At 57.3% G+C, this 27,753-nt stretch overlaps 1 protein-coding gene across 1 annotated transcript; it reads left to right on the top strand.

The window, feature by feature from the left end:
- Positions 1-833: 833 nt before the first annotated feature.
- On the top strand, positions 834-24,807 carry LOC147086384 (immunoglobulin superfamily DCC subclass member 3-like). Its single transcript, XM_085978452.1, has 10 exons — positions 834-1,447; positions 4,073-4,217; positions 5,690-5,820; positions 5,986-6,123; positions 7,309-7,467; positions 10,932-11,100; positions 12,512-12,762; positions 20,077-20,241; positions 21,864-22,052; positions 23,192-24,807. Exons 1-10 carry the CDS (start codon positions 1,081-1,083, stop codon positions 23,311-23,313), a joined length of 1,836 nt encoding a protein of 611 aa, XP_085834578.1. The 5' UTR covers positions 834-1,080; the 3' UTR covers positions 23,314-24,807.
- The last annotated feature ends 2,946 nt before the right edge of the window (positions 24,808-27,753 follow it).

Here is a 27,753-nt window from a genome sequence, read left to right as displayed (position 1 = left end):
ACAGTGTAGAGGGAGCTTTACTCTGTATCTAACCCGTGCTGTACCTGCCCTGGGAGTGTTTAATGGGACAGTGTAGAGGGAGCTTTACTCTGTATCTAACCCGTGCTGTACCTGCCCTCGGAGTGTTTGATGGGACAGTGTAGAGGGAGCTTTACTCTATATCTAACCCGTGCTGTACCTGCCCTGGGAGTGTTTGATGGGACAGTGTAGAGGGAGCTTTACTCTGTATCTAACCCGTGCTGTACCTGCCCTGGGAGTGTTTGATGGGACAGTGTAGAGGGAGCTTTACTCTGTATCTAACCCGTGCTGTACCTGCCCTGGGAGTGTTTGATGGGACAGTGTAGAGGGAGCTTTACTCTGTATCTAACCCGTGCTGTACCTGCCCTGGCAGTGTTTGATGGGACAGTGTAGAGGGAGCTTTACTCTGTATCTAACCCGTGCTGTGCCTGCCCTGGGAGTGTTTGATGGGACAGTGTAGAGGGAGCTTTACTCTGTATCTAACCCGTGCTGTACCTGCCCTGGGAGTGTTTGATGGGACAGTGTAGAGGGAGCTTTACTCTATATCTAACCCGTGCTGTACCTGCCCTGGGAGTGTTTGATGGGACAGTGTAGAGGGAGCTTTACTCTGTATCTAACCCCGTGCTGTACCTGCCCTGGGAGTGTTTGATGGGACAGTGTAGAGGGAGCTTTACTCTGTCTCTAACCCGTGCTGTACCTGCCCTGGGAGTGTTTGATGGGACAGTGTAGAGGGAGCTTTACTCTGTATCTAACCTGTGCTGTACCTGCCCTGGAAGTGTTTGATGGGACAGTGTACATGGGCTTTGGCAGGAACAGCCTTGATGGACTCCACCCACCAGAGGAAATAGTTTCTCTCTCTACCCTATCAAATCTTTTCATCGTCTTAAACACCTCGAGTAGATCACCCCTTAATCTTCTAAACTCGAGGGTACACAAGCCCAGTCTGTGCAGCCTGTCCTCGGAATTTAACACTTTTATACCCGGTATCACTGGTGAATCTGCCAGAGTGATACTGGGCCAAGTATATCCTTGCTGAGGTGTGGGGCCCAGACCTGAACACAGATGGGGTCTGAGCGGCGCTGTGTACCGCTGTCACATCACTTGCTGTTGTTTTTTGTTGCAGAAGGAGGACTGTTGTCGGAGCTGTCCTTTGTGGAGGAGCCCAGTGATGTGACCGCGGTGAGGGATCGACCGCTCGTACTGAACTGTCAGGTGGAAGGAGTGGAGCCCATTACCATCACGTGGCGGAAGGATGGGACGGCGCTGGGCGGAACCCCCCGGGTCTCGCTGCTTGCCAACGGCTCGCTCTGCATCAGAAACTTCCAGAAGAAGAAGGAAAACAACGAGTCGGACTCTGGGGAGTACGACTGCACCGCTCGCAACCGCTTCGGCCTCCTGCTCAGCCGCAAGGCCAGGGTCCAAGTGGCAAGTACGTAGCCCGATCCCTGGCTCCAAGCCCCTTTGACCCCTCGCCCCCTGGCCCCACCAACCCCTCACCCCCGACTCCTCACTCCCTGGCTCCAAGCCCCTTTGACCCACCGACCCCTCGCCCCCCGGAACCCCAACCCCTCGCCCCCCGACCCCTCATACCCCTGGCCCCCCGACGACTCCACTCCCCGACTCCTCACCCCTGGCCCCTGACTCCTCACTCCCTGGCCCCCCGAGCCCTCGCCCCCCCCCCCCCCAAATCCCTGGACCCCTGGCCCCCCCCGACCCCTGGCGCCCTTGCCCCCGACTCCTCAACCCTCGCCCCCCCCCCCAACCCCTCGCCCCCTGACCCCTCGCCCTGACCGCTTGCTCCATCCCCTGCTCATGCACTCCCTCACTCACTCTGTCCCCTCACTCCCCCATTCACTCTCTCCATCCCCTCGCTCACTCACTCTGCTCCCTCCCTCCGTTCCTTTCCCTCCACTGGCACCTTGGGGGCTGTGCACGTATGGAGCGAGGGCGGGATGGAGCGGGGAGCGGAGCTATTGAACGGTGCACCTGCGTGGTTCAGGTCGGGGCGGTACTGAGTCACACGTGTGTGTGTGTCGTTTTGGGCTCCACACTACAGGGAGGATGTTGAAGTTAGGGAGAGGGGGCAGCACAGACTCACTCTCTGGGAAATACAAAACAAAGATTTGGAAAAATTGGGTCTGTTTTCGTTGTAACGGAGGAGTTGATCGAGATGTCTCAATATATGGCGGGACGGGCGAGACTGGGTAGCAGCAGAGTATTTCCAGTCGATGAGAGTCTAGAACGAGGGGCCGCAGATACAAGGTAAGAGATCAGGACAGAGCTCTTCACAGACAGCCGAAGCTGTGGAATGTACGAGCAGACTTGGTGACTTGAGCAAAGACCAGGTCAGTATTGAAGAAGAGGTTAGAGAGGGTGTTGGGGGAAAGGGGGGTAACGGGATTTGGGAACAGGCAGACCATGGGATTGGAATACAGGAGGATGAACACCAGCACCGAACAGTTGGGCCCAACGGCCTCTTTCTGTGTAATCCCAAGAGGTGGAGTTTCTGCGGGGCTCCCCGTCTCCGCCACGACCCGGGATTTCGACCAAATTTATGGTGGGAGTTCAGGAGAACCCCCAGAAATTACTGGCAGATGTTCTGGCTCTCTCTCCATATATATCTCTCTCTCTCCCCGCTCTCTCACTTTCCCCCTCTCGCTTTCCCCCTCTCCCTCTCCCTCTCCCCGCTCTCTCGCTTTCCCCCTCTCTCCCCGCTCTCTCGCCCTCCCCCTCGCGCCCTCCGCCCTCTCGCCCTCCCCCCCCTCGCCCTCCCCCCCTCTCGCCCTCCCCCCCTCTCGCCCTCCCCCCCCTCGCCCTCCCCCCCTCTCGCCCTCCCCCCCCTCTCGCCCTCCCCCCCTCTCGCCCTCCCCCCCTCTCGCCCTCCCCCCCTCTCGCCCTCCCCCCCCCTCGCCCTCTCGCCCTCTCGCCCTCCCCCCCTCTCGCCCTCCCCCCCTCTCGCCCTCCCCCCCTCTCGCCCTCCCCCCCTCTCGCCCTCCCCCCCTCTCGCCCTCCCCCCCTCTCGCCCTCCCCCCCTCTCGCCCCCCCCTCTCGCCCTCCCCCCCTCTCGCCCTCCCCCCCTCTCGTCCTCCCCCCCTCTCGCCCTCCCCCCCTCTCGCCCTCCCCCCCTCTCGCCCTCCCCCCCTCTCGCCCTCCCCCCCTCTCGCCCTCTCCCCCCTCGCCCTCCCCCTCTCGCCCGCGCCCTCTCGCCCTCCCCCCTCTCGCCCTTGCCCCCCCTCGCCCTCTCCCCCTCCCCCATCCCCTCCGCCCCCCCCCTCGCCCTCCCCCTCTCCCCCTCCCCCCATCCACTCCGCCCCCCCTCGCCCTCCCCCTCTCCCCCTCCCCCCCCTCGCCCTCGCCCTCCCCCCCTCGCCCTCCCCCCCTCGCCCTCCCCCCCTCGCCCTCCCCCCCCTCGCCCTCCCCCCCCTCGCCCCCTCGCCCTCCCCCCCTCGCCCTCGCACTCCCCCCCTCGCCCTCCCCCCCTCGCCCTCCCCCCCCTCGCCCTCCCCCCCCTCGCCCTCCCCCCCCTCGCCCCCTCTCCCTCCCCCTCGCCCTCCCCCCCTCGCCCTCGCACTCCCCCCCCTCGCCCTCCCCCCCCCTCGCCCTCCCCCCCCCTCGCCCTCCCCCCCCTCGCCCTCCCCCCCCTCGCCCTCCCCCCCCCTCGCCCTCCCCCCCCCCTCGCCCTCCACCCCCTCGCCCTCCCCCCCCTCGCCCTCCCCCCCCTCGCCCCCCCCCCCCCTCGCCCCCCCCCCCCTCGCCCTCCTCGCCCTCCCCCTCCCTCTCTCCCTCTCTCTCCCTCCCTCCCCCTCTCTCCCTCCCTCTCTCTCCCTCCCTCCCTCCCTCTCTCTCTCTCTCTCTCTCTCTCACTCTTCCCCCCCCCCCCCCCCGTCTATCACTCTCTCCCTCTCGTCCCTTGTCCATCTCCCTCTCTCTGACTTTCTGTAACTCAGCAAAACTCTCTGCCCCGTCTGAAATATGCTCCGTGAAATGTTTTTGTGAGTTCGCTGAGTGAGATCTAATGATGACCCTTCTTGTTCCCCTCGCCCCTCCCGTCCAGCTCTGCCTCGATTCCAGACCCACCCTCAGTCCATGAAGGTGCAGCTGGGTGGAGTGGCCCGATTCCAGTGTCACATCTACGGTATTCCCGAAGCCACGATAACGTGGGAACTCAATCGTGTTCCCTTGAACATGGATGACGCCAGGTAAATGACAGGCTCGCGACCGACTTAAATATTTATAACTATTGAGTCAATCACACGGGCAGTCAAGCTCAGGAGATGTCCTCGGGTGAAGTGGGGGTTAGAGACGGGCGGGAGGGGCGGTGAGGTAACATATTCTGTCATTTTTGTATTTCCATTATAAATTTCGATGCCAACATTCATAATGGTGACATCTTATGTAAACTTGTCACGCTGTAATTACACCCTCCCACCAGATGTGGCACTGAGGCTCCTCCTGAGAGAGTGGCATTGCAGCGTGACTGTTTACATAGCCAGATTCCATTGTAAATGGAGGCTTCAGCATTTATAATGGCAATAGTTCACAGACAGTACAAGCAGATGTCAGATTTTCATATTGCTATGGATAGATAGTTGCATGTTTCCATGTGTTTATATTATCCCTGTGAGCCTCGTCACTCCTGTTCAGCAGAACCCTGGAGTTAGGGCTCCCCTTGGGGTTTCATTCTATATTTTATTTATTTTTGTAAATGATGTTGGCCCTGGCTCAGTTGGTAGCACTCCCACCTGAGTCAGAAGGTCGTGAGTTCAAGTCCCACTCCAGAGACTTGAGCCCATAATCCAGGCCGACACTCCCAGTGCAGTACTGAGGGAGCGCCGCACTGTCGGAGGGGCGGTACTGAGGGAGCGCCGCACTGTCGGAGGGGGCGGTACTGAGGGAGCGCCGCACTGTCGGAGGGGCGGTACTGAGGGAGCGCCGCACTGTCGGAGGGGCGGTACTGAGGGAGCGCCGCACTGTCGGAGGGGCGGTACTGAGGGAGCGCCGCACTGTCGGAGGGGCGGTACTGAGGGAGCGCCGCACTGTCGGAGGGGCGGTACTGAGGGAGCGCCGCACTGTCGGAGGGGCAGTACTGAGGGAGCATCGCACTGTCGGAGGGGCAGTACTGAGGGAGCATCGCACTGTCGGAGGGGCAGTACTGAGGGAGCGTCGCACTGTCGGAGGGGCAGTACTGAGGGAGCGCCGCACTGTCGGAGGGGCGGTACTGAGGGAGCGCCGCACTGTCGGAGGGGCAGTACTGAGGGAGCGTCGCACTGTCGGAGGGGCAGTACTGAGGGAGCGCTGCACTGTCGGAGGGGCCGCCTTTCAGATGAGACGTTAAACCGAGGCCCCGTCTGCCCTCTCAGGTGGGTGTAAAAGATCCCACGGCCACTATTGGAAGAAGAGCAGGGGGAGTTCTCCCCGGTGTCCTGGGGCCAATATTTATCCCTCAACAAACATCACTAAAACAGATGACCTGGCCATTATCACATTGCTGTTTGTGGGAGCTTGCTGTGCGCAAATTGGCTGCAGCGTTTCCCATGTTACACCAGTGACCACACTTCAAAAAGGACTTAATTGGCTGTGAGGGGCTTAGGGACGTGGAGTGGCTGTGTCTCTCAGTGCTCCCCGCGGGTTTGCTATGACCCGGGCTGAGTGCCTCTTCCTTGGTTTCCAGGTACACTCTGCTACCGACGGGCGTACTGCAGATCACCAGAGTGCGGCAGCAAGACCTCGGCTCGTACCGCTGTGTAGCTGTCAACATCGCAAACACCAGAGCCAGTCAGGAGGCTACGCTGAGTCTGTCAGGTCTGTACCCCAGCCTGAGCCACCACCATCATCATCACCACCACCGCCGGCTTCACCCTCACCGTCACGGCCGAGATTCCCACTCCCGGCTCTCTGGGGCCGAACCGCACGCTGTTTCTGACTCGCCGAGTCTGACTGGTGTTCATTTTGTTTCCCCCCTCCCAGTCTGGTCTCCGCGAGCCGACCAGGAGCCTGTGATCCTGTCGGGGCCCCAGAACCTCACCCTCACCATCCACCAGACCGCCATCCTGGAATGCATCGCCACGGGGAATCCCAAGCCCATCGTATCGTGGAGCAGGCTCGGTGAGCGCTGGAGAATCGGTGTCGGGCGCAGGCTCGACCTGCGGGGGTAACGTGCTTCGCCGGGACAGTCCCAGTAACCTGCTGCTGGGCTCGGGCTCCGGATTCCCCACTGTACCAGTCTGGGAGCAACCAAGATAACCGGAAAACTGCAAGCTCCCGAACTAGAGAGACTCCGTGTAACTCACTCCCGGACCCCTCACTCCCGGACTCCTCACTCCCAGACTCCGTGTAACTCACTCCCGGACTCCTCCCTCCCGGACTCCGTGTAACTCCCTCCCGGACTCGTCACTCCCAGACTCCGTGTAACTCACTCCTGGACTCGTCACTCCCGGACTCTGTGTAACTCATTCCCGGACTCTGTAACTCACTCCCAGACTCTGTGTAACTCACTCCCGGACTCTGTGTAACTCATTCCCGGACTCTGTAACTCACTCCCAGACTCTGTAACTTGCTCCCGGACTCCTCGCTTCCAGACTCCGTGTAACTCACTCCCGGACTCGTCACTCCCAGACTCCGTGTAACTCACTCCCGGACCCGTCACTCCCGGACTCTGCAACTCACTCCCAGACTCCTCACTCCCAGACTCCATGTAACTCACTCCCGGACTCCTCCCTCCCGGACTCTAACTCACTCCCAGACTCCGTGTAACTCACTCCCGGTCTCCTCACTCCCAGACTGTAACTTGCTCCCGGACTCCTCGCTCCCAGACTCCTCCCTCCCGGACTCCTCACTCCCAGACTCCTCACTCCCAGACTCCTCACTCCCAGACTCCATGTAACTCACTCCCGGACTCCTCCCTCCCGGACTCCTCACTCCCAGACTCCTCACTCCCAGACTCCTCACTCCCAGACTCCTCACTCCCAGACTCCATGTAACTCACTCCCGGACTCCTCCCTCCCGGACTCTAACTCACTCCCAGACTCCGTGTAACTCACTCCCGGACTCCTCACTCCCAGACTGTAACTTGCTCCCGGACTCCTCGCTCCCGGACTCCTCGCTCCCAGACTCCTCCCTCCCGGACTCCTCGCTCCCGGACTCCTCCCTCCCGGACTCCTCCCTCCCGGACTCCTCGCTCCCAGACTCCTCGCTCCCAGACTCCTCACTCCCAGACTCCTCACTCCCAGACTCTGTGTAACTCACTCCCAGTCTGTAACTCCTGGTTTTCCTGTTCCCGTTCCATGCCAGATGGACGATCGATCGGCGTGGATGGGATCGAGGTGCTCGGGACAGGGAATCTGATGATCTCCGATGTCACCGTCCATCACTCGGGGGTTTACGTCTGTGCGGCCAACAAGCCGGGAACTCGAGTGCGGCGCACGGCCCAGGGCCGGCTGGTGGTGCAAGGTACGTTCGTGTGTCACTCACTCTCCGAGGTCCCAGCCAGTGACGCCAGTCCAGCAACCACCTGCATTTATAGAGCGCCTTTAACGCACGAGGGTTTATTTCTAGAGGGATAGAATTGAAAAGTAGGGAAGTGATGCTAAACCTGTATCGAACCTTGGTTAGACCACACTCAGAGTACTGCGTGCAGTTCTGGTCGCCATATTATAAAAAGGATGTAGAGGCACTGGAGAGGGTGCAGAGAAGATTTACAAGGATGATACCAGAAATGCGAGGGTATACATATCAGGAAAGGATGAACAGGCTGGGTCTCTTTTCTCTTGAAAACAGAAGGCTGAGGGGTGACCTAATAGAAGTCTTTAAAATGATGAAAGGTTTTGATAGAGTGGATACAGAGAGAATGTTTCCACTTGTGGGGAAGAGCAGAACCAGAGGCCATCAATATAAGATAGTCACCAAGAAATCCAATAGGGAATTCAGGAGAAACTTCTTTACCCAGAGAGTGGTGAGAGTGTGGAACTCGCTACCACAGGGAGTGGTTGAAGTGAATAGTATCGATGGATTTAAGGGGAGGCTGGACAAACACACGAGGGAGAAGGGAATCGAGGGTTACGCTGATAGATTTAGATGAGGAAAGACGGGAGGAGGCTCGAGTGGAGCATAAACACCGGCACGGACTGGTTGGGCCGAATGGCCTCTTTCTGTGCCGTATATCCTGTGCAATGTAAAACGTCCCAAGGCACTTCACAGGAGCGTATATCAGACCCCGAGCCACGTAAGGAGATATTCGGGCAGGTGACCAAAAGCTTGGTCAAAGAGGTGGTTTTAAGGAGCGTCTTAAAGGAGGAGCGAGAGGCGGAGAGGGTTCGGGAGGGAGTTACCAAGTTTAAAGTCAGAAGTTGTCCTCTGCTGTTGGTGAAATCTAGCGGGGTGCCTCTGTCACTGAGAGAGGGGCAGTCCGACCATTACTGACCTGTTTTAATTTTAAAATATAATAAAGCCCAAAGTATTCTCACGGGCAGCTGCCCGGACAGCTGGGGTACCTCCCGCGTACAAAGTGCTCACCGGACTGTGTCAAAGCAGGGTCCCTGAGACAGGTCGCGACCCCTGCCCTCCACACCCTGAACTTGCACAAAGGGGGCTTGGAAAGAATGAGCAGCCAGACAAAGCGGATTCTCCACAGCGCCGACAGATAATGGGGAGCGCGGGCTGGGGGGGAGATCAGGGAGGAGAGATTCCCCGGCCCCTATTGTCTGCCTGGTTCTTTTGTCGTGCCAGCGTTCTGGAGTGAAGAGTTAGAGAATTGAAGGGGCCACAACGACCAGAATCGATTGTGAGCCTTTCGGTTAAAAGTAATAAATTAGCGCTGCCCTTCCAGCACAGAGAGACCCCTCGAGACAGGGTGAAGTACATGTTCAAAGGCACATGATGAAGCACTCTTTAGTTTGGGAATCGCATCGGACGCTGCCGCCAGTGTTGGCGGGCTGTAATTCTCCCCCACCGTTCCCAACCTGCCGACTCTTAACATACGGACAGCGCTTTAGCCCAGCTCCAACAGTGCCGCCACTGACCTCTCCCTCACCTCCGCAACACAACACCCGCAGATGCCCGATTCAGATTCCAGCGACGCTGGGAACTGATACCTGGGGTTGACTCGCGCCAGAGATTTGCTAACTTTCAGCAACACGCTGTAAAGCCTTTTTTTTAAATCTCTGGTTCCACTCTCGCCCAATGACTCGGTGAGTGACTGCATCGCCGTGTTTGGTACTGAGCCCCATGCTCAGAACAGGAAGAGCCCGGGTGTTGGGATGAGGAGTGAGATGGTCAGACAGGTGTTGGGATGAGGAGTAAGATGGTCAGCCAGATGTTGGGGGTCAGGGGTAAGATGGTCAGACAGATGTTGGGATGAGGAGTGAGATGGTCAGACAGATGTTGGGGGGTCGGGTGAGATGGTCAGACAGGTGTTGGGATGAGGAGTAAGATGGTCAGCCAGATGTTGGGGGTCAGGGGTAAGATGGTCAGACAGATGTTGGGATGAGGAGTGAGATGGTCAGACAGATGTTGGGGGGTCGGGTGAGATGGTCAGCCAGATGTTGGGGGTCAGGGGTGAGATGGTCAGCCAGATGTTGGGGGTCAGGGGTAAGATGGTCAGACAGATGTTGGGGGGGTCAGGGTAAGATGGTCAGACAGATGTTGGGGGGGTCAGGGTAAGATGGTCAGCCAGATATTGGGGGTCAGGGGTAAGATGGTTAGACAGATGTTGGAATGAGGAGTGAGATGGTCAGACGGATGTTGGGGGTCAGGGGTAAGATGGCCAGACAGATGTTGGGTCAGACAGATATTGGGGCTTGGGTAAGTTGGTCAGACAGGTATTGGGGCTCGGGTAAGATGGTCAGACAGATGTTGGGGGTCAGGGGTAAGTTGGTCAGACAGATGTTGGGGGTCAGGGGTAAGATGGTCAGACAGATGTTGGGGGTCAGGGGTAAGATGGTCAGACAGATGTTGGGGGTCAGGGGTAAGATGGTCAGACAGATGTTGGGGGGGTCAGGGTAAGATGGTCAGACAGATGTTGGGGGGTCAAGGTAAGATGGTCAGACAGATGTTGGGGGGTCAGACAGATATTGGGGCTTGAGTAAGTTGGTCAGACAGGTATTGGGGCTCGGGTAAGATCGTCAGGCAGATGTTGGGGGTAAGATGCACAGACAGATATTAGGGTTAAGTTGGTCAGACAGATGTTGGGGACAGCGGTAAGATGCACAGATAGATGTTGGGGGGTCAGATAGATGTTGGGGGTCAGGGGTAAGATGGTCAGACATGTTGGGGATAAGATGGACAGACAGATGTTGGGGGTAAGATGGTCAGACAGATGTTGGGGGTCAGGGGTAAGATGGTCAGACAGATGTTGGGGGTCAGGGGTAAGCTGGTCAGACAGATGTTGGGGGTCAGGGGTAAGATGGTCAGACAGATGTTGCGGGTCAGGGGTAAGATGGTCAGACAGATGTTGGGGGTCAGGGGTAAGATGGTCAGACAGATGTTGGGGGTCGGGTAAGATGCACAGACAGATATTAGGGTTAAGTTGGTCAGACAGATGTTGGGGGACAGCAGTAAGATGCTCAGACAGATGTTGGGGATAAGATGGTCAGACAGATGTTGGGGGACAGCAGTAAGATGCTCAGACAGATGTTGGGGATAAGATGGTCAGACAGATGTTGGGGGTTAGGGGTAAGATGCTCAGACAGATGTTGGGGTTAAGATGGTCAGACAGATGTTGGGGGTCAGGGGTAAGATGGTCAGACAGATGTTGGGGGTCAGGGGTAAGTTGGTCAGACAGATGTTGGAGGGGCTAAGCTGAAGGGATTCCACGGCCCCCTCCCTCAGGACGAGGCCACTCTTTGCCGTTGGGAACGGGCTGACCCGTGGCCCCCAGCCCCGCCCTCGGGATTAACTCACTCTGCTTCCGCCCGCAGCTCCTCCCGAGTTTGTGCAGTGGCCGCAGTCGGTCAGCAAGCCGGCCGGAGGTACGGCGGTCTTCACCTGCGTGGCCCAGGGCGTCCCCGAGCCGCACCTGGTCTGGCTGAAAAACGGCAACGTCCTTTCAACGCCCAACGAGAACATCAAACTGACCCACAGCAACAGGTAATCATGGCAACGGGTGACCCCGGCCGCCGGTAACTGGTCCCGAGCCTGGGGCGCGGGGGGCAATGCACTGTCAGTGAACCCCACTGTATAACGCCCGATGTCCCCTTCACGGGGCTAACACTATTCTATCACTTGGTCTGCACCAGAATGGCGGGGCAGGTTCAATCAGGAACATTGAGATTTCGGGCTTGTGAACGGCCAGGTTTCTTTATACCTTCAGCTCGCCCTGCTGCCTCGGTGTGTAACACAACGGCCAGATGTAACCCCGACTCGCGCGCATTCGATCCCCAACCCGTGCTGATTTATCCGCGGCTGCACATTGCTTCGAAACCCGTGTGCTAATGAGGGCCGAAACCAGCCATGACCAGATCATCTGTTTTTAGTGATGTCGGTTGAGGATAAATATTGGCCCCTGGACACCGGGGAGAACTCCCCCTGCTCTGCTTAGAAATAGTGGCCCTGGGATCATTTATGTTCACCTGAGAGAACAGAAGGGGCCTCGGTTTAACATCTCGTCCGAAAGACGGCACTTCCGACAGTGCGGCACTCCCTCAGTACTGCCCCTCCGACAGTGCGGCGCTCCCTCAGTACTGCCCCTCTGACAGTGCGGCGCTCCCTCAGTACTGCCCCTCTGACAGTGCGGCGCTCCCTCAGTACCGCCCCCTCCGACAGTGCGGCTCTCCCTCAGTACTGCCCCTCCGACAGTGCGGCTCTCCCTCAGTACCGCCCCTCCGACAGTGCGGCTCTCCCTCAGTACCGCCCCTCCGACAGTGCGGCTCTCCCTCAGTACCGCCCCTCCGACAGTGCGGCGCTCCCTCAGTACCGCCCCTCCGACAGTGCGGCGCTCCCTCAGTACCGCCCCTCCGACAGTGCGGCGCTCCCTCAGTACCGCCCCTCCGACAGTGCGGCGCTCCCTCAGTACCGCCCCTCCGACAGTGCGGCGCTCCCTCAGTACCGCCCCTCCGACAGTGCGGCGCTCCCTCAGTACCGCCCCTCCGACAGTGCGGCGCTCCCTCAGTACCGCCCCTCCGACAGTGCGGCGCTCCCTCAGTACCGCCCCTCCGACAGTGCGGCGCTCCCTCAGTACCGCCCCTCCGACAGTGCGGCGCTCCCTCAGTACCGCCCCTCCGACAGTGCGGCGCTCCCTCAGTACCGCCCCTCCGACAGTGCGGCGCTCCCTCAGTACCGCCCCTCCGACAGTGCGGCGCTCCCTCAGTACCGCCCCTCCGACAGTGCGGCGCTCCCTCAGTACCGCCCCTCCGACAGTGCGGCGCTCCCTCAGTACTGAGGTCCCGCGCGGGGGTACAGGAGAGTGTCCGGTCCCCGCGGAGAGTTGGTGCCCCCTGGGGGCGGGGGATTTATTTGTGGATTCGGCTCGAGGGCCTGTAACTCTGCCTCTTCCTTTCAGCACGCTGATTATAAACCGCATCACCTCGTCGGACGAGGCGATCTACCAGTGCATCGCCAAGAACAGCGCCGGCACCAACCAGGCCAGCGCGCGGCTCGCTGTCGCCCTCTCCCAGGAGCTGCCTGAACCCCCCGAGGATCTGAGCGCTGCCGCTGTGTCCCGCAACGCCATCCAGTTATCCTGGCGGGAGCCCGCCCTCGCCGTCACCGAGGAGATTATCGGCTACGTCCTGCACATCCGGGAGGCAGCGGGTAGGTGACCATCATTCCCTATTCCGCGTCCGCCAGCGCCCAGTGTGCCCCCCGGGAGATGCTCGCACAGGCCGAGGGGCATCACTAGAAGTGTGATCACAGCACGGCCCAGGCCTCCGTCACTGCCCCCGCCCACCCCGCACCTGAATCCCCCCCCCAACCCTCCCCCACACCCCAACCCTCCCTTCCCCCCCCCCCCCCCACTCCCCGACGTCCCTCTTCCCAGTTCCCCTCTCCTGTAACGTGAGATAAAGAATTGCAAGACTTGCATTTCTCCAGCGCCTTTCACCACCTCAGGACGTCCCAAAGCGCTTCACAGCCAATGAAGTACTTTTTGAAGTGTAGTCACTGTTGTAATGTGGGAAACGCGGCAGCCAATTTGCGCACAGCAAGCTCCCACACACAGCAATGTGATAAATGACCAGATTGTGGCGTTACCACATTGGGGAAACACTGTGTATGTAGATAAACCTGTATAATCCCCTTTTAACTGCTGTATTCCCCTCCCCCCGCAAGACAGTTGCAAGCTGAGAGGAATAAGGCATGTTCAGACTTGCCTGCTGCTGATTGGTTTTCCTTCTATCAGGTTCCAGCAGGTGACCAATCCGTGAGTCATCACAGGCTCGCGGGCTTTACGAATTCATAGAGTCATAGAGTAATACAGCACAGATAGAGGCCCTTCGGCCCATCGTGTCCATGCCGGCCATCAAGCCCTGTCTAATCTAATCCCATATTCCAGCATTTGGCCCGTAGCCTTGTATGCTATGGCATTTCAAATGCTCATCCAAATGCTTCTTAAATGTTGTGAGGGTTTCTGCCTCCACAACCCTTTCAGGCAGTGAGTTCCAGACTCCAACCACCCTCTGGGTGAAAAAGTTCTTTCTCAAATCCCCTCTAAACCTCCCTCCCTTTACCTTGAATCTATGCCCCCTAGTTATTGACCCCTCTACTAAGGGGAAAAGCTCCTCAGCATCCATCCTATCTATGCCCCTCACAATTTTGTACACCTCAATCATGTCCCCCCTCAGCCTCCTCTGCTCCAAGGAAAACAAACCCAATCTGCCCAGTCTCTCTTCATAGCTGAAGCGCTCCAGCCCTGGTAACATCCTGGTGAACCTCCTCTGCACCCTCTCTAACGCGATCACATCTTTCCTGTAGTGTGGCGACCAGAACTGCACACAGTATTCCAGCTGTGGCCTAACCAGTGTTTTATACAGCTCCATCATAACCTCCTTGCTCTTATATTCTATGCCTCGGCTAATGAAGGCAAGTATCCCATATGCCTTTTTTACCACCTTATCCACCTGTTCCGCCGCCTTCAGGGATCTGTGTACCTGCACACCCAGATCCCTCTGACCCTCCGTCTTGCCTAGGGTCTTACCATTCATTGTGTATTCCCTTGCCTTGTTAGACCCCCCAAAGTGCATCACCTCGCACTTTTCCGGGTTAAATTCCATTTGCCACTGTTCCGCCCATCTGACCAACCCATCTATATCGTTCTGCAGACTGAGGCTACCCTCCTCGCTATTTACCACCCTACCAATTTTAGTATCATCCGCGAATTTACTGATCATACCCTTTACATTCATATCCAAGTCATTAATGTAGACCACAAACAGCAAGGGACCCAGCACCGATCCCTGTGGTACCCCACTGGCCACAGGTTTCCAGTCACAAAAACAACCTTCGACCATCACCCTCTGCCTTCTGCCACTAAGCCAGTTTTGTATCCAATGTGCCAAGGCACCCTGGATTCCATGGGCTCTTACCTTCTTGACCAGTCTCCTGTGCGGGACTTTATCGAAGGCCTTACTGAAATCCATGTATACCACATCCACTGTGTTACCCTCATCCACACACCTAGTCACCCCCTCAAAAAATTCAATCAAATTAGTCAGACATGATCTTCCCTTGACAAAGCCATGTTGACTATCCCTGATTAATCCTTGCCTCTCCAAGTGGAGACAAATTTTGTCCCTCAGGATTTTTTCCAGTAATTTTCCTACCACTGATGTTAGGCTCACTGGCCTGTAGTTCCCCGGTTTTTCCCTACTACCCTTCAATTCAGTACTGTATTGTGAGAGTTGGAGTAAAGACCTATTTCTTGTAGCTCGCTGAGTTGCCTATTTCTTTACGCGGGAGACTGTAGTCTCCCACATTGGTGACCCCGAATGTCAGCGGCCGAAGCCCCCGACTCACGTAGCCCTACAGAGGCCAGCAACGACCCGATGGCAACCAGCAGCAGCCCGATGTCGGCCGGCGCCGCGTCCTTGAAGCTCCCCACCTTCTGGGAACACCAAACACCAGCTTGGTTTGCGCACACGGAGGCCCAGTTCACCCTTCGCAGGGTTCAAGACGATGAAGAAAGGAACCTCCACGTAGTCTCAGCACTAGCAAGCTCCACCGCCGCCGAAGTTCTCGACCTGCTGGGGAACCCACCACAGACCGGCAAGTACTCAACCATTAAGGGCCGCTTGCTGCAGGCTTACGGCCTGTCCAGGGAGGAGAGGGCCCGCAGGCTTCTTTCACTACCAGGCCTCGGCGACTCTACCCCGACCCAGTTGATGAGCCGGATGCTTGCGCTCCTGGGCTCTGAACCGCAGTGCTTCTTGTTTCGGGCCCTTTTCCTCAGCCTGCTTCCTCAGCAGGTACAGACTGCCCTCGCGGGGTCCCCGATCACGGACTGCGTACAACTGGCAGCCGCCGCGGACAAAGTCTTCGCCGTCGCCCAACTCGGCTGTGCAGCCGCAAGGCTCCCCGACACCACCGAGCGCGCGCCGCCACGTCAGGCCGCAGAACTATGCTACTACCACGCGCGTTTCGGCCACAAGGCCCAACGCTGCAGAGCACCCTGTTCTTTCGATCAAACCAAGATGGCCGCCCGGCCCAACGCGCCCTCCCCGCGCCGCCGTCTAGGCCCGCTCGACCGCACCCCCGCCGCCACGATGGCCATCGGCACTGCAGGTAAACTGCTGTACATAACCGACTCCCTTTCAGGGCGCAGATTCCTTTGCAACACCGGAGCCCAATGCAGCATAATTCTTGCCTCCCAGCTCGACATCCAGGCAGGCTGCAGCGGCCCACCCCTCGTGGCGGCAAATGGCGCAGCCATCGCTACTTTTGGAAAGCGACGGGCCGAGGTTTGTTTCAACAGCCAGCGATTTACGTGGGATTTCGTGACGGCCTCGGTGGCATATCCCTTGCTGGGCGCCGATTTTCTTTGCGCCCACGGACTCCTGGTCGACGTCCGCGACAGGCGCCTGATCGACGCAGCAACTTTCACTTCACTGGCCTGCCAGCAGAGCAACAGCCCGGCCCTCGTCGGGTCCTGCTCTGCCCCGGCGGATGACGACTGCGCCCGCCTACTTGCAGATTTCCCGAGGCTCACACAACCGACCTTCTCAGCCGCGGCAGCCAAGCATGGTGTCGAGCACCACATCGCCACTACGGGACCACCAGTGTTCGCCCGAGCCAGACGCCTGGACCCAGCCAAGATGGCGGTGGCCAAGGAAGAATTCGCCACGATGGAGAAACTGGGCATCATCCGCCGCTCGAACAGCTCCTGGTCGTCCCCCCTCCACATTGTGCCCAAGCCGGGCGGTGGCTGGCGCCCCTGCAGTGACTACAGACGGCTCAACGACGCCACCACGCCCGATAGATACCCCATTCCGCACATCCAAGACTTCTCGGCACACCTAGCAGGAAAGTCCGTCTTTTCCAAGGTCGACCTGATTCGCGGCTACCATCAGGTCCCCGTCCACCACGCAGGCGTCCAGAAGACGGCGGTCATCACCCCCTTTGGACTGTTCGAGTTCCTGCGCATGCCCTTCGGGCTCAAGAACGCCGCACAGGCCTTCCAACGGCTCATGGATTCCGTCCTACGGGACCTGAGCTTCCTGTTCGTCTATCTGGACGATATCCTCGTGGCCAGCACCAGCAAGGCCGAGCACATCGCGCATTTGCGCTCTTTTCCAGCGCCTCAGCCAACACGGGCTAATCGTCAACCCGGCCAAATGCCAGTTCGGAGCAGCCCAAATTGACTTTCTCGGCCACAGAATCTCGCCAAGGGGAGCCATTCCCCTACCTTCCAAGGTGCAGGCGGTGGCGGACTTTCCCCAGCCCACCTCAGTCAAGGCGCTGCAGGAATTTTTGGGGATGGTCAATTTCTATCACCGTTTCGTGCCCAAGGCCGCCTCACTCATGCGCCCCTTCTACGAAGCCACCAGGGGCAAAACGGGCAAAGAGCAACTCACCTGGTCCAGCGAGATGGCGACAGCCTTCCACCAGACCAAAAGCGCCTTGGCCAACGCCACACTACTGGCCCACCCCATCCCGGGCGCCAAGACTGCCCTCACCACGGACGCCTCGGATTACGCCGTCGGCGCTGTCCAGCAACAGTGGGTCGAAGGCGCGTGGCAGCCACTGGCATTTTTCAGCCGACAGCTGCGCAAGAACGAGCAGGCCTACAGCACGTTCGACAGAGAGCTCCTGGCCCTGTTCCTGGCAATCCGGCACTTCCGTTTCCTCCTGGAAGGCCGGCCATTCACCGCATTCGTGGACCACAAGCCGCTCACTTTCGCCATGGCCAAAGTAACCGAACCCTGGTCCGCGCGCCAACAGCGCCAACTCAACTTCATCTCGGAGTTCACCACGGACATCCGCCACGTCGCCGGCAAGGACAATTTGGTGGCCGACTGCCTCTCAAGACCCTCGCTCCACGCAGTGCACCTGGGCGTCGACTACGCCAGCATGGCGAGTGACCAGGCCGCCGACGCGGAGATCCAGGCCCTCAGGACGTCAACCACCAGCCTCACTCTGGCCGACATCCACTTCCACGCAGCCGGCACAACCCTCCTGTGCGACGTCTCAGTCCCCTCGCCTAGGCCGGTCGTCCCATCCGCCTGGCGCAAGCGAGTTTTCGACATCATCCACGGCCTCTCACATCCAGGGATGCGTGCGTCTCACAAACTCATGTCCGCCAAGTTCGTCTGGCCTGGACTCCACAAGGATGTGAGAGACTGGACCAACACATGCGTGGCGTGTCAGCACGCTAAGGTCCAGCAGCACACCAAGGCGCCATTGGAGTGTTTCCCGGTGCCCGAGAGGCGTTTCGACCACGTCCACGTCGATCTGGTAGGCCCCTTGCCGCCGTCGCACGGTTTCACACACCTGCTCACGATCGTCGACCGCACCACCAGATGGCCCGAGGCGGTTCCCCTCGCCTCCACCACCACCACGACCGACGTCGCGCGAGCATTCGTCTCGACATGGGTGGCCTGGTTCGGCGTGCCGACCGACATATCCTCGGACAGAGGCCCCCAGTTCACCTCCCACTTGTGGAATGCCATCACTGCCGTCCTCGGCACCAAGTTGCACAGGACAACAGCCTACCACCCGCAGGCCAACGGGCTGTGCGAGCGCTTTCATCGTTCCTTGAAAGCCTCCCTCCGCGCCAGCCTGGCCGACACCAGTTGGATCGACAAACTACCCTGGGTCCTCCTGGGATTGCGCACCGCACCCAAAGAGGGCCTCCGCGGCCGAGATGGTCTACGGCCAACCGCTCAGAGTACCAGGCGACTTCCTCCCCCTGACAACGGAGCCGTGGTCGGCCGCCAGACAGCTTTCCCTGCACCAGGACACAGCCCAGCAATTCCGTCCATTGCCCACTTCGCAACACGGCCCGCAGCCGTCCTACGTGCCTCGGGACTTACGACATGCCGAGTTCGTCGTCGTGCGCCGGGACGCGCACAGAGGCCCGCTGCAGGCACCATACACCGGCCCCTTCTCAGTATTGGAGACGGGGGACAAAGCTTTTCTTATCGACGTCGGCGGGAAGCCGGACCTTATTTCAGTAGACCGCCTCAAACCGGCGCACCTGGACCTCAGCTTCCCGTTTCGTCCGGCTCTTCCCCCCACGGCGGGGCAGACCTCCCGCGTTGGCAGCGGCCCCACAAGAGGACCAAGACACGCCAGAACCTTACTTCCCGGCCACCGCCCCACCTTCGCCGGCAGCCCGTCCAGCCAGCCCACCGGCAGACCAGCCGCCAGACCAGCCGACGAACCAACCGGCCGACCTCCCAGACAGCCCTCCTCACACGCCAGATGGCTACTACAGCCGCTACGGCCATTTGGTCAAACCTCCGCAGAGACTGACTTTTACAGTTAACGAGGATTCTGGGGGGGCGTATGTGGCGTTGCCACATTGGGGAAACACTGTGTATGTAGATAAACCTGTATAATCCCCTTTTAACTGCTGTATTCCCCTCCCCCTGCAAGACAGTTGCAAGCTGAGAGGAATAAGGCATGTTCAGACTTGCCTGCTGCTGAGAGAAGGAAAACCAATCAGGTTCCAGCAGGTGACCAATCCGTGAGTCATCACAGGCTCGCGGGCTTTACGAATTCAGTACTGCATTGTGAGAGTTAGAGTAACGACCTATTTCTTGTAGCTCGCTGTGTTGCCTATTTCTTTACGCGGGAGACTGTAGTCTCCCACAAGATCATCTGTTTTAGTGATGTTGGTTGAGGGATAAATATTGGCCCCAGGAAATTATTTGGGGGTGGGGGGGGTTTAGTTGGGGGTGGGGGGGGTTTAGTTGGGGGTGGGGGGGGTTTGGTTGGGGGTGGGGGGGGTTTAGTTGGGGGTGGGGGGATTTTAGTTGGGGGTGGGGGGGTTTAGCCGGAGGTGGGGAGGGTTTAGTTGGGGGTGGGGGGGTTTAGCCGGGGGTGGATGGGTTTAGCCAGGGGTGGATGGGTTTAGCCGGGGGTGGGGGGGTTTAGTCGGGGGTGGGTGGGGGGTTTAGCCGGGGGGGTGGAGGGGGTTTAGCCGGGGGTGGGGGGGGTGTTTAAGCCGGGGGTGGGGGGGGTTTAGCCGGGGGGTGGGGGGGTTTAGTCGTGGGTGGGGGGAGTTTTAGCCGGGGGTGGGGGAGGGTTAGCTGGGGTGGGGGGGGTGGGTGACATGAATCAGTCATTCATGTGAAAATGACTTATGAAATAATACTCTGCGGCTGGCGCTGTCCAGGGAGAGTATAAATACTCGGGCTCGGGCCCAGCTTGCGCAGGACATTCTTTAACAGGAACTAGTGAAGGACACAACTAGACCTCCATGTTGTAAAACAGTTGATTAAAGCTTTGTTTAACGCTTAGACCAAGTGCCCGGTAGTTTTCTTACGTTAGGGGGGTTTAGTGGGGGGTGAGGGTGGGGTCGGGGCAGCTGGGGTTGGGATTCTGGCCCTTGCCACGCTGCCGGGGGAATGTGAGGCCTGACCTGCCCAGTCTGCCGGTTGACCCTGTGTTTTGCCTGCGCTCGTTCTCCAGACCCGGACGGTAAGGAGTTCCAGGAGGCCGTCAGCAAGACAACGTTCCAGCACGTCTTCACCAACCTGGAGCCCGCCACCGCCTACACCATGTACGTCAAAGCCTACTCGCCCCTGGGAGCCAGCAGGCAGTCCCAGCTCATCACAGCCACCACAACAGGGGAAGGTGAGGAGACTCCGGCCCCACTCAGTGAACCGTACAGACCCGGAGCACAAGAACTGGCATTTATATAGCGCCTTTCACCACCTCCAGACGTCCCAAAGTGATTTACCTCCCTCTCTAACCCTCTCCGCCTCTCTCTCCTCCTTTAAGACGCTCCTTAAAACCTGCCTCTTTGACCAAACCTTTGGTCACCTGTCCTAATATCTCCTGATGTGGCTCGGGGTCAAACTTTGTCTGATTTACGCTCCTGTGAAGCACCTTGGGATATTTTACTATGTTAAAGGTGCTATATAAATGCACGTTGTTGTTGCTGTGGTTTTACAGCCAATTAAGTACTTTTTTTGAAGTGTAGTCACTGTTGTAATGTGGGAAACGCGGCAGCCAATTAGCGCACAGCAAGCTCCCACAAACAGCAGACCGGATCATCTGTTTTTAGAGATGTTGATTGAGGTATAAATATTGACCCAAGACGCCGGGGAGAACTCCCCCTGCTCTACTTCCAATAGTGGCCGTGGGATCTTTTAGGGTCAGACGGGGTCTCGGTTTAAAGTCTCAACCAAATGACGGCACCTCCGACAGTGCAGTGCTCCCTCAGTACTGCCCCTCCGACAGTACGGCGCTCCCTCAGTACTGCCCCGCTGACAGTGCGGCGCTCCCTCAGTACTGCCCCTCCGACAGTGCGGCGCTCCCTCAGTACTGCCCCTCCGACAGTACGGCGCTCCCTCAGTACTGCCCCGCTGACAGTGCGGCGCTCCCTCAGTACTGCCCCTCCGACAGTGCGGCGCTCCCTCAGTACTGACCCTCCGACAGTGCGGCGCTCCCTCAGTACTGCCCCTCCGACAGTGCGGCGCTCCCTCAGTACTGCCCCTCCGACAGTGCGGCGCTCCCTCAGTACTGCCCCTCCGACAGTGCGGCGCTCCCTCAGTACCGCCCCTCCGACAGTGCGGCGCTCCCTCAGTACTGCCCCTCCGACAGTGCGGCGCTCCCTCAGTACTGCCCCTCCGACAGTGCGGCGCTCCCTCAGTACTGCCCCTCCGACAGTGCGGCGCTCCCTCAGTACTGCCCCTCCGACAGAGCAGCGCTACCTCAGTACCGCCCCTCCGACAGTGCGGCGCTCCCTCAGTACTGCACTGGGAGTGACGGCCTGGATTTTGTGCTCAAGTCTCTGGAGCGCGGCTCGAACCCACGACCTTGTGACTCTGAGGCGAGAGAGCTTCCCACTGAGCCAGGGCTGGGACCTGAGAAAGGCCTGCCCGAGTTATCTCATCTCAACCAGCCAGCAATCGATGAGCGGTGGGGGTGCTTGTCGGGCCCCCGAGCAATCAAACCCGATCAATGAGTCTGGGACAGATCCAGACATGAGGCGGGGGGAGACCCCCGGTGGTGGAGAGCTTTGGCACCCAGAGGTCGAGAGTCACCTCAGCCTCCCGAGCATGTGACACCAGTGACCCCTGCTGGTTGGTGTTGGCACGTCGGGGGAGGCTGTGCTGCCTTCCAGAGTTTACTAGCCATCACCTGACTCGCGAGGCGCCCACAGAACTTGATTCAGTTGCTTTTGGCGGAGGGGAGGGGGCGAGCGATCCGTCGGTCTGGTGTCCAAATGTTTGACCTTGTCGCTCCATCAGTTCCAGGCGCGGTGACGTTCTTCACCCGGGTGTGGAACTCCACGGCGGTCCAGGCGTTTTGGGAGCGCCCGGCCCAGCAGGGCCTGATCGCAGGATACAAGCTGTACCACAGGAAGGTGCAGAGCCCCCGGCTGCTGGGACCGGCCCTCCTGTCCGCCGCTGCCACCACCTTCACCATCGCTCACCTGGGTAAGTGCGGTGCTCGCACCCGTCGGTCAGAGCTCGCCACGGGCAGGCGGTGCAGCGCTCCCTCAGTACTGCCCCTCGACAGTGCGGCGCTCCCTCAGTACTGCCCCTCCGACAGTGCGGCGCTCCCTCAGTATCGCCCCTCCGACAGTGCGGTGCTCCCTCAGTATCGCCCCTCCGACAGTGCGGCACTCCCTCAGTACTGCCCCTCCGACAGTGCGGCGCTCCCTCAGTACCGGCGCTCCCTCAGTACCGCCCCTCCGACAGCGCGGCGCTCCCTCAGTACCGCCCCTCCGACAGCGCGGCGCTCCCTCAGTACCGCCCCTCCGACAGCGCGGCGCTCCCTCAGTACCGCCCCTCCGACAGCGCGGCGCTCCCTCAGTACCGCCCCTCCGACAGCGCGGCGCTCCCTCAGTACCGCCCCTCCGACAGCGCGGCGCTCCCTCAGTACCGCCCCTCCGACAGCGCGGCGCTCCCTCAGTACCGCCCCTCCGACAGCGCGGCGCTCCCTCAGTACCGCCCCTCCGACAGCGCGGCGCTCCCTCAGTACCGCCCCTCCGACAGCGCGGCGCTCCCTCAGTACCGCCCCTCCGACAGCGCGGCGCTCCCTCAGTACCGCCCCTCCGACAGCGCGGCGCTCCCTCAGTACCGCCCCTCCGACAGCGCGGCGCTCCCTCAGTACCGCCCCTCCGACAGCGCGGCGCTCCCTCAGTACCGCCCCTCCGACAGCGCGGCGCTCCCTCAGTACCGCCCCTCCGACAGCGCGGCGCTCCCTCAGTACCGCCCCTCCGACAGTGCGGCGCTCCCTCAGTACCGCCCCTCCCTCAGTACCGCCCCTCGAACAGTGCGGCGGTCTGGGAGTTTCGGCCTAGATTTTGTGCTCAAGTCTCTGGAGTGCGACTCGAACCCATGACCTGCTGACTCGGGCGAGAATGTGACCCATTGAGCCATGGCTGGGACCCTAACGAGCTGAGGATGGGGGGAGGGGGTAAGAGTGTAGGATGAGGGTCCTGCAGCTCAGGAGAGAGCAGGGTGACGTTGATGCTCCGCAGTTGCTGAGTGTTTCCAGCCTCCGCAGTTTATCGCTTTGTTTTCCTGATTGATTTGACCCCAGTTTGATGCCTTTCTGCTTCTGTTCCCAGAACCCTCGGCGTTGTACGAGATCAAAATGCTGGCGTTCAACCAGCACGGAGACGGTAACAGTACCGGCCGATTCGTGTCTCTGAGGGACAGCACAGAGAAACCAGGCACGTCTGCTCGCTAACTCCTGTCTGTGGGTCCGTACACTGACCGCTCGCTAACTCCTGTCTCTGTGTCTGTACACTGTCTGCTCACTAACTCCTGTCTGTGTGTTCGTACACTGTCCGCTCGCTCACTCCTGTCTGTGTGTTCGTACACTGTCCGCTCGCTAACTCCTGTCTGTGTGTCCGTACACTGACCGCTCGCTAACTCCTGTCTGTGTCTGTACACTGACCGCTCGCTAACTCCTGTCTGTGTCTGTACACTGATCGCGCGCTAAGTCCTGTCTGTGTCTGTACACTGACTGCTCGCTAACTCCTGTCTGTGTGTGTACACTGACCGCTCGCTAACTCCTGTCTGTGTGTGTACACTGACCGCTCGCTAACTCCTGTCTGTGTGTGTGTACACTGTCTGCTCGCTAACTCCCGTCTGTGTGTCTGTACACTGACCGCTCGCTAACTCCTGTCTGTGTGTCCGTACACTGACTGCTCGCTAACTCCTGTCTGTGTGTCTGTACACTGACGGCTCGCTAACTCCTGTCTCTGTGTCTGTACACTGATCGCGCGCTAACTCCTGTCTGTGTCTGTACACTGACCGCTCGCTAACTCCTGTCTGTGTGTGTACACTGACCGCTCGCTAACTCCTGTCTGTGTGTGTACACTGACCGCTCGCTAACTCCTGTCTGTGTGTGTACACTGACCGCTCGCTAACTCCTGTCTGTGTCTGTACACTGTCTGCTCGCTAACTCCTGTGTCTGTACACTGACCGCTCGCTAACTCCTGTCTGTGTGTGTACACTGACTGCTCGCTAACTCCTGTCTGTGTGTGTACACTGACCGCTCGCTAACTCCCGTCTGTGTCTGTACACTGACCGCTCGCTAACTCCTGTCTCTGTACACTGACCGCTCGCTAACTCCTGTCTGTGTGTGTACACTGTCTGCTCGCTAACTCCCGTCTGTGTGTGTACACTGTCTGCTCGCTAATTCCGTCTGTGTGTGTGTACACTGATTGCTCGCTAACTCCCGTCTGTGTGTGTACACTGATTGCTCGCTGACACCTGTCTGTGTGTCTGAACACTGTCTGCTCGCTAACTCCTGTCTGTGTCTGTACACTGTCCGCTCGCTAACTCCTGTCTGTGTGTACACTGACTGCTCGCTAACTCCTGTCTGTGTGTGTACACTGACTGCTCGCTAACTCCTGTCTGTGTGTCTGAACACTGACTGCTCGCTAACTCCTGTCTGTGTCTGTACACTGACTGCTCGCTAACTCCTGTCTGTGTCTGTACACTGACTGCTCGCTAACTCCTGTCTGTGTGTCTGAACACTGACTGCTCGCTAACTCCTGTGTGTGTGTGTGTACACTGACTGCTCGCTAACTCCTGTCTGTGCCTGTACACTGACTGCTCGCTAACTCCTGTCTGTGTGTCTGTACACTGACCGCTCGCTAACTCCTGTCTCTGTACACTGACTGCTCGCTAACTCCCGTCTGTGTGAGTACACTGACCGCTCGCTAACACCCGTCTGTGTGTGTACACTGACCGCTTGTTAACTCCTGTCTGTGTCCGTACACTGACCGCTCGCTAACTCCTGTCTCTGTACACTGACTGCTCGCTAACTCCCGTCTGTGTGAGTACACTGACCGCTCGCTAACACCCGTCTGTGTGTGTGTGTACACTGACCGCTTGTTAACTCCTGTCTGTGTCCGTACACTGACCGCTCGCTAACTCCTGTCTCTGTACACTGACCGCTCGCTAACTCCTGTCTGTGTGTGTACACTGACTGCTCGCCAACTCCCGTCTGTGTGAGTACACTGACCGCTCGCTAACACCCGTCTGTGTGTGTGTGTACACTGACCGCTTGTTAACTCCTGTCTGTGTCCGTACACTGACCGCTCGCTAACTCCTGTCTGTGTGTGAAATAAAGAATAGATTGGCCTTCCAAAGCTAGGCTTTATTAACTTTAAAATCAGCAGCATATCTTTCCACATCCAGTCCCAACTAAAGCTAGAAAAGGACTGAATTTAAGGTAGCCACAACACATCATGTGATCATCAACTACCAATGAGATTACAACACATATCCCAAGGCAGTTAACAAACAACGAATCACAATACTTTTACTAATCAAGGAATAATCACCACATTCACCCCTCCTTTTAAAATATACTCCAACCTAATAACTTTTACAATTTACAATTAATTATTTACAACTAAACTATGCATGAGAATAAAACTATTTACATAACACAATACTAAATGAACAACAAATAATAACATTACGCATAAGTATTAAGTATCTCTCAACTAAAACAATATACTATAATATTTCAACAATTTTTAAAACATTACTATCAATTTAAAAGTCCATTTTCAATCGGTCGACCGGATATCTTGTTCGTGTCGACCTTCTTAACCTTGGTGAAATTCCTTGCCCTCCCACGCCAGAAGGCACAGAAGTATCTTCAACAGGAAGGCTATCCATATCCCGATTCTCAACGGTTTCCGGATTAGAAATCCCATCAGAAGATGAACTGGGACGGTCATAAACATCTATCAAAGGCTGACTAATAGAAGTATGATTATCTGCAATCGGATTGGAAATATTCGTAGTATCTGTAACAGCATCCACATTATCCGAATCATGACTATTGTTAATATCCTCAGAAGAGGGCTGGCCCCCACAAGGAGCCAAGTCTTTAATTGAAACAGTATTTTCTTTCCCATCTTGGAATCGAATATGAGCATATTGGGAATTTGCCTCTAACAGCTCCACCTCCTCCACCAAGGGGTCATATTTTAACAATCTAACATGGCGTCGAAGCAACACAGGTCCCTGCATAGTAAGCCATGAAGGTACCGAATATCCCGTAGTAGATCTCCGCGGATAGTTAAAGAGCCTTTCATGGGGGGTCACATTAGTAGCCGTTGAAAGCAATGATCTAATGGAATGCAGGGCATCAGGCAGCACCATTTCCCACTGTGTATTCTTAAGGTTCCGGGATGTCAACGCCAACATAACTGCCTTCCAGATCACCCCATTGTATCGTTCACACTGTCCATTACCCTGGGGATTATACGGGGTAGTTCTACTAGTAGAAATTCCCCGACTCTGAAGGTATTCCTTCAACTGGGAAGACATAAAAGAACTTCCCTGATCCGAATGGATATACGCAGGCATCCCAAAGATGACAAAAAGTTGAGTCAAACATTTAATAACTAGCAGCTGATACATCTGCACAAGGAAAAGCAAAAGGGAACCTTGAAAACTCGTCCACAACAGTAAATATATATCGGTTTTGAGTAGTTGAAGGAAGATGTCCCTTAAAAATCGACACTCAAACGTTCAAAAGGAGAAGTAGCCTTTATAAGATGAGCTCGTTGAGGCTTAAAGAAATTCGGTTTACACCGAGCACAGATAGAACATGATGAAGTCATCCGCTTGACGTCTTCAACTGAAAAAGGCAAGTTCTTACTGCGTACAAAGTGTATCATCCTCGTAACCCCAGGATGACATAAGGCATTGTGAAGATTAATAAGCGTATCTCCGTGACTCACAGAACAATAAGCCCTCGACAGTGCATCAGCAGCAACATTATCCTTCCCTGGACGATAAACTATGTCAAAATGGTAACATGCCAACTCAATTCTCCATCTCATTATTTTATCATTCTTGATCTTTCCAAAATGTTTAACATCAAACATAAAGGACACAGACTTTTGGTCAGTTACCAACGTGAAATGTCGCCCCGATAAATAATGTCTCCATTTACGCAATGCTTCTACTATTGCGTATGCCTCTTTTTCTATTGAGGAATGTCTTTTTTCACTATTATTCAAAGTACGTGAGAAAAAGGCCACAGGTCTTCCATTTTGCTTCAAAGTAGCCCCAATTGCAAAATCCGAAGCATCCGTCTCAATCACAAAGGGAACCTGCTCATCAATGGAATGCACAACTGCTCCTAAAATATCCTTTTTAAAATTCTCAAAACATGTCCTGGCCTCCCATGATAGAGGATATGTCGTAACCCGAATAAGAGGCCGGATCTTCCGTGAAAAATTTGCAATCCAATTAGAATAATAAGAAAACAGTCCAACAACTCGTTGCAAAGCCTTAGAATTAGTAGGACAAGGTAAATCGATCAATGGTCGCAGACGTTCTGGATCTGGTTTAATCTTATTTCCCGAAATAATATACCCCAATAGATTTACCTCAGTAGTCGAAAAGATACATTTCTCTTTGTTAAAAGTTAAACCAACTTTTTCCGCAGCTTGAAGGAATCTTTTTAAATTAGAATCATGCTCCACCCTTGATTTGCCACACACTGTGATGTCATCTAAGTATGAAAAGGTGTTAGAGAGGGAGTTATCACTTATAAAAGCATCCATTGCCCGTTGAAAACAAGCAACACCATTAGTAACACCAAATGGTATTCGGCAAAACTGATACAGCTTTCCACCAGCCTCAAAGG

This window comes from Somniosus microcephalus, unplaced genomic scaffold (genome assembly GCF_052327205.1).
Source record: "Somniosus microcephalus isolate GS21.2 unplaced genomic scaffold, FLI_Smic_1.0 unresolved_chr7, whole genome shotgun sequence".
Lineage (NCBI taxonomy): Eukaryota > Metazoa > Chordata > Chondrichthyes > Squaliformes > Somniosidae > Somniosus > Somniosus microcephalus.
The sequence above is the reverse complement of the archived record's forward strand: the minus strand, read 5'-3'. Positions and strand labels throughout refer to the sequence as shown.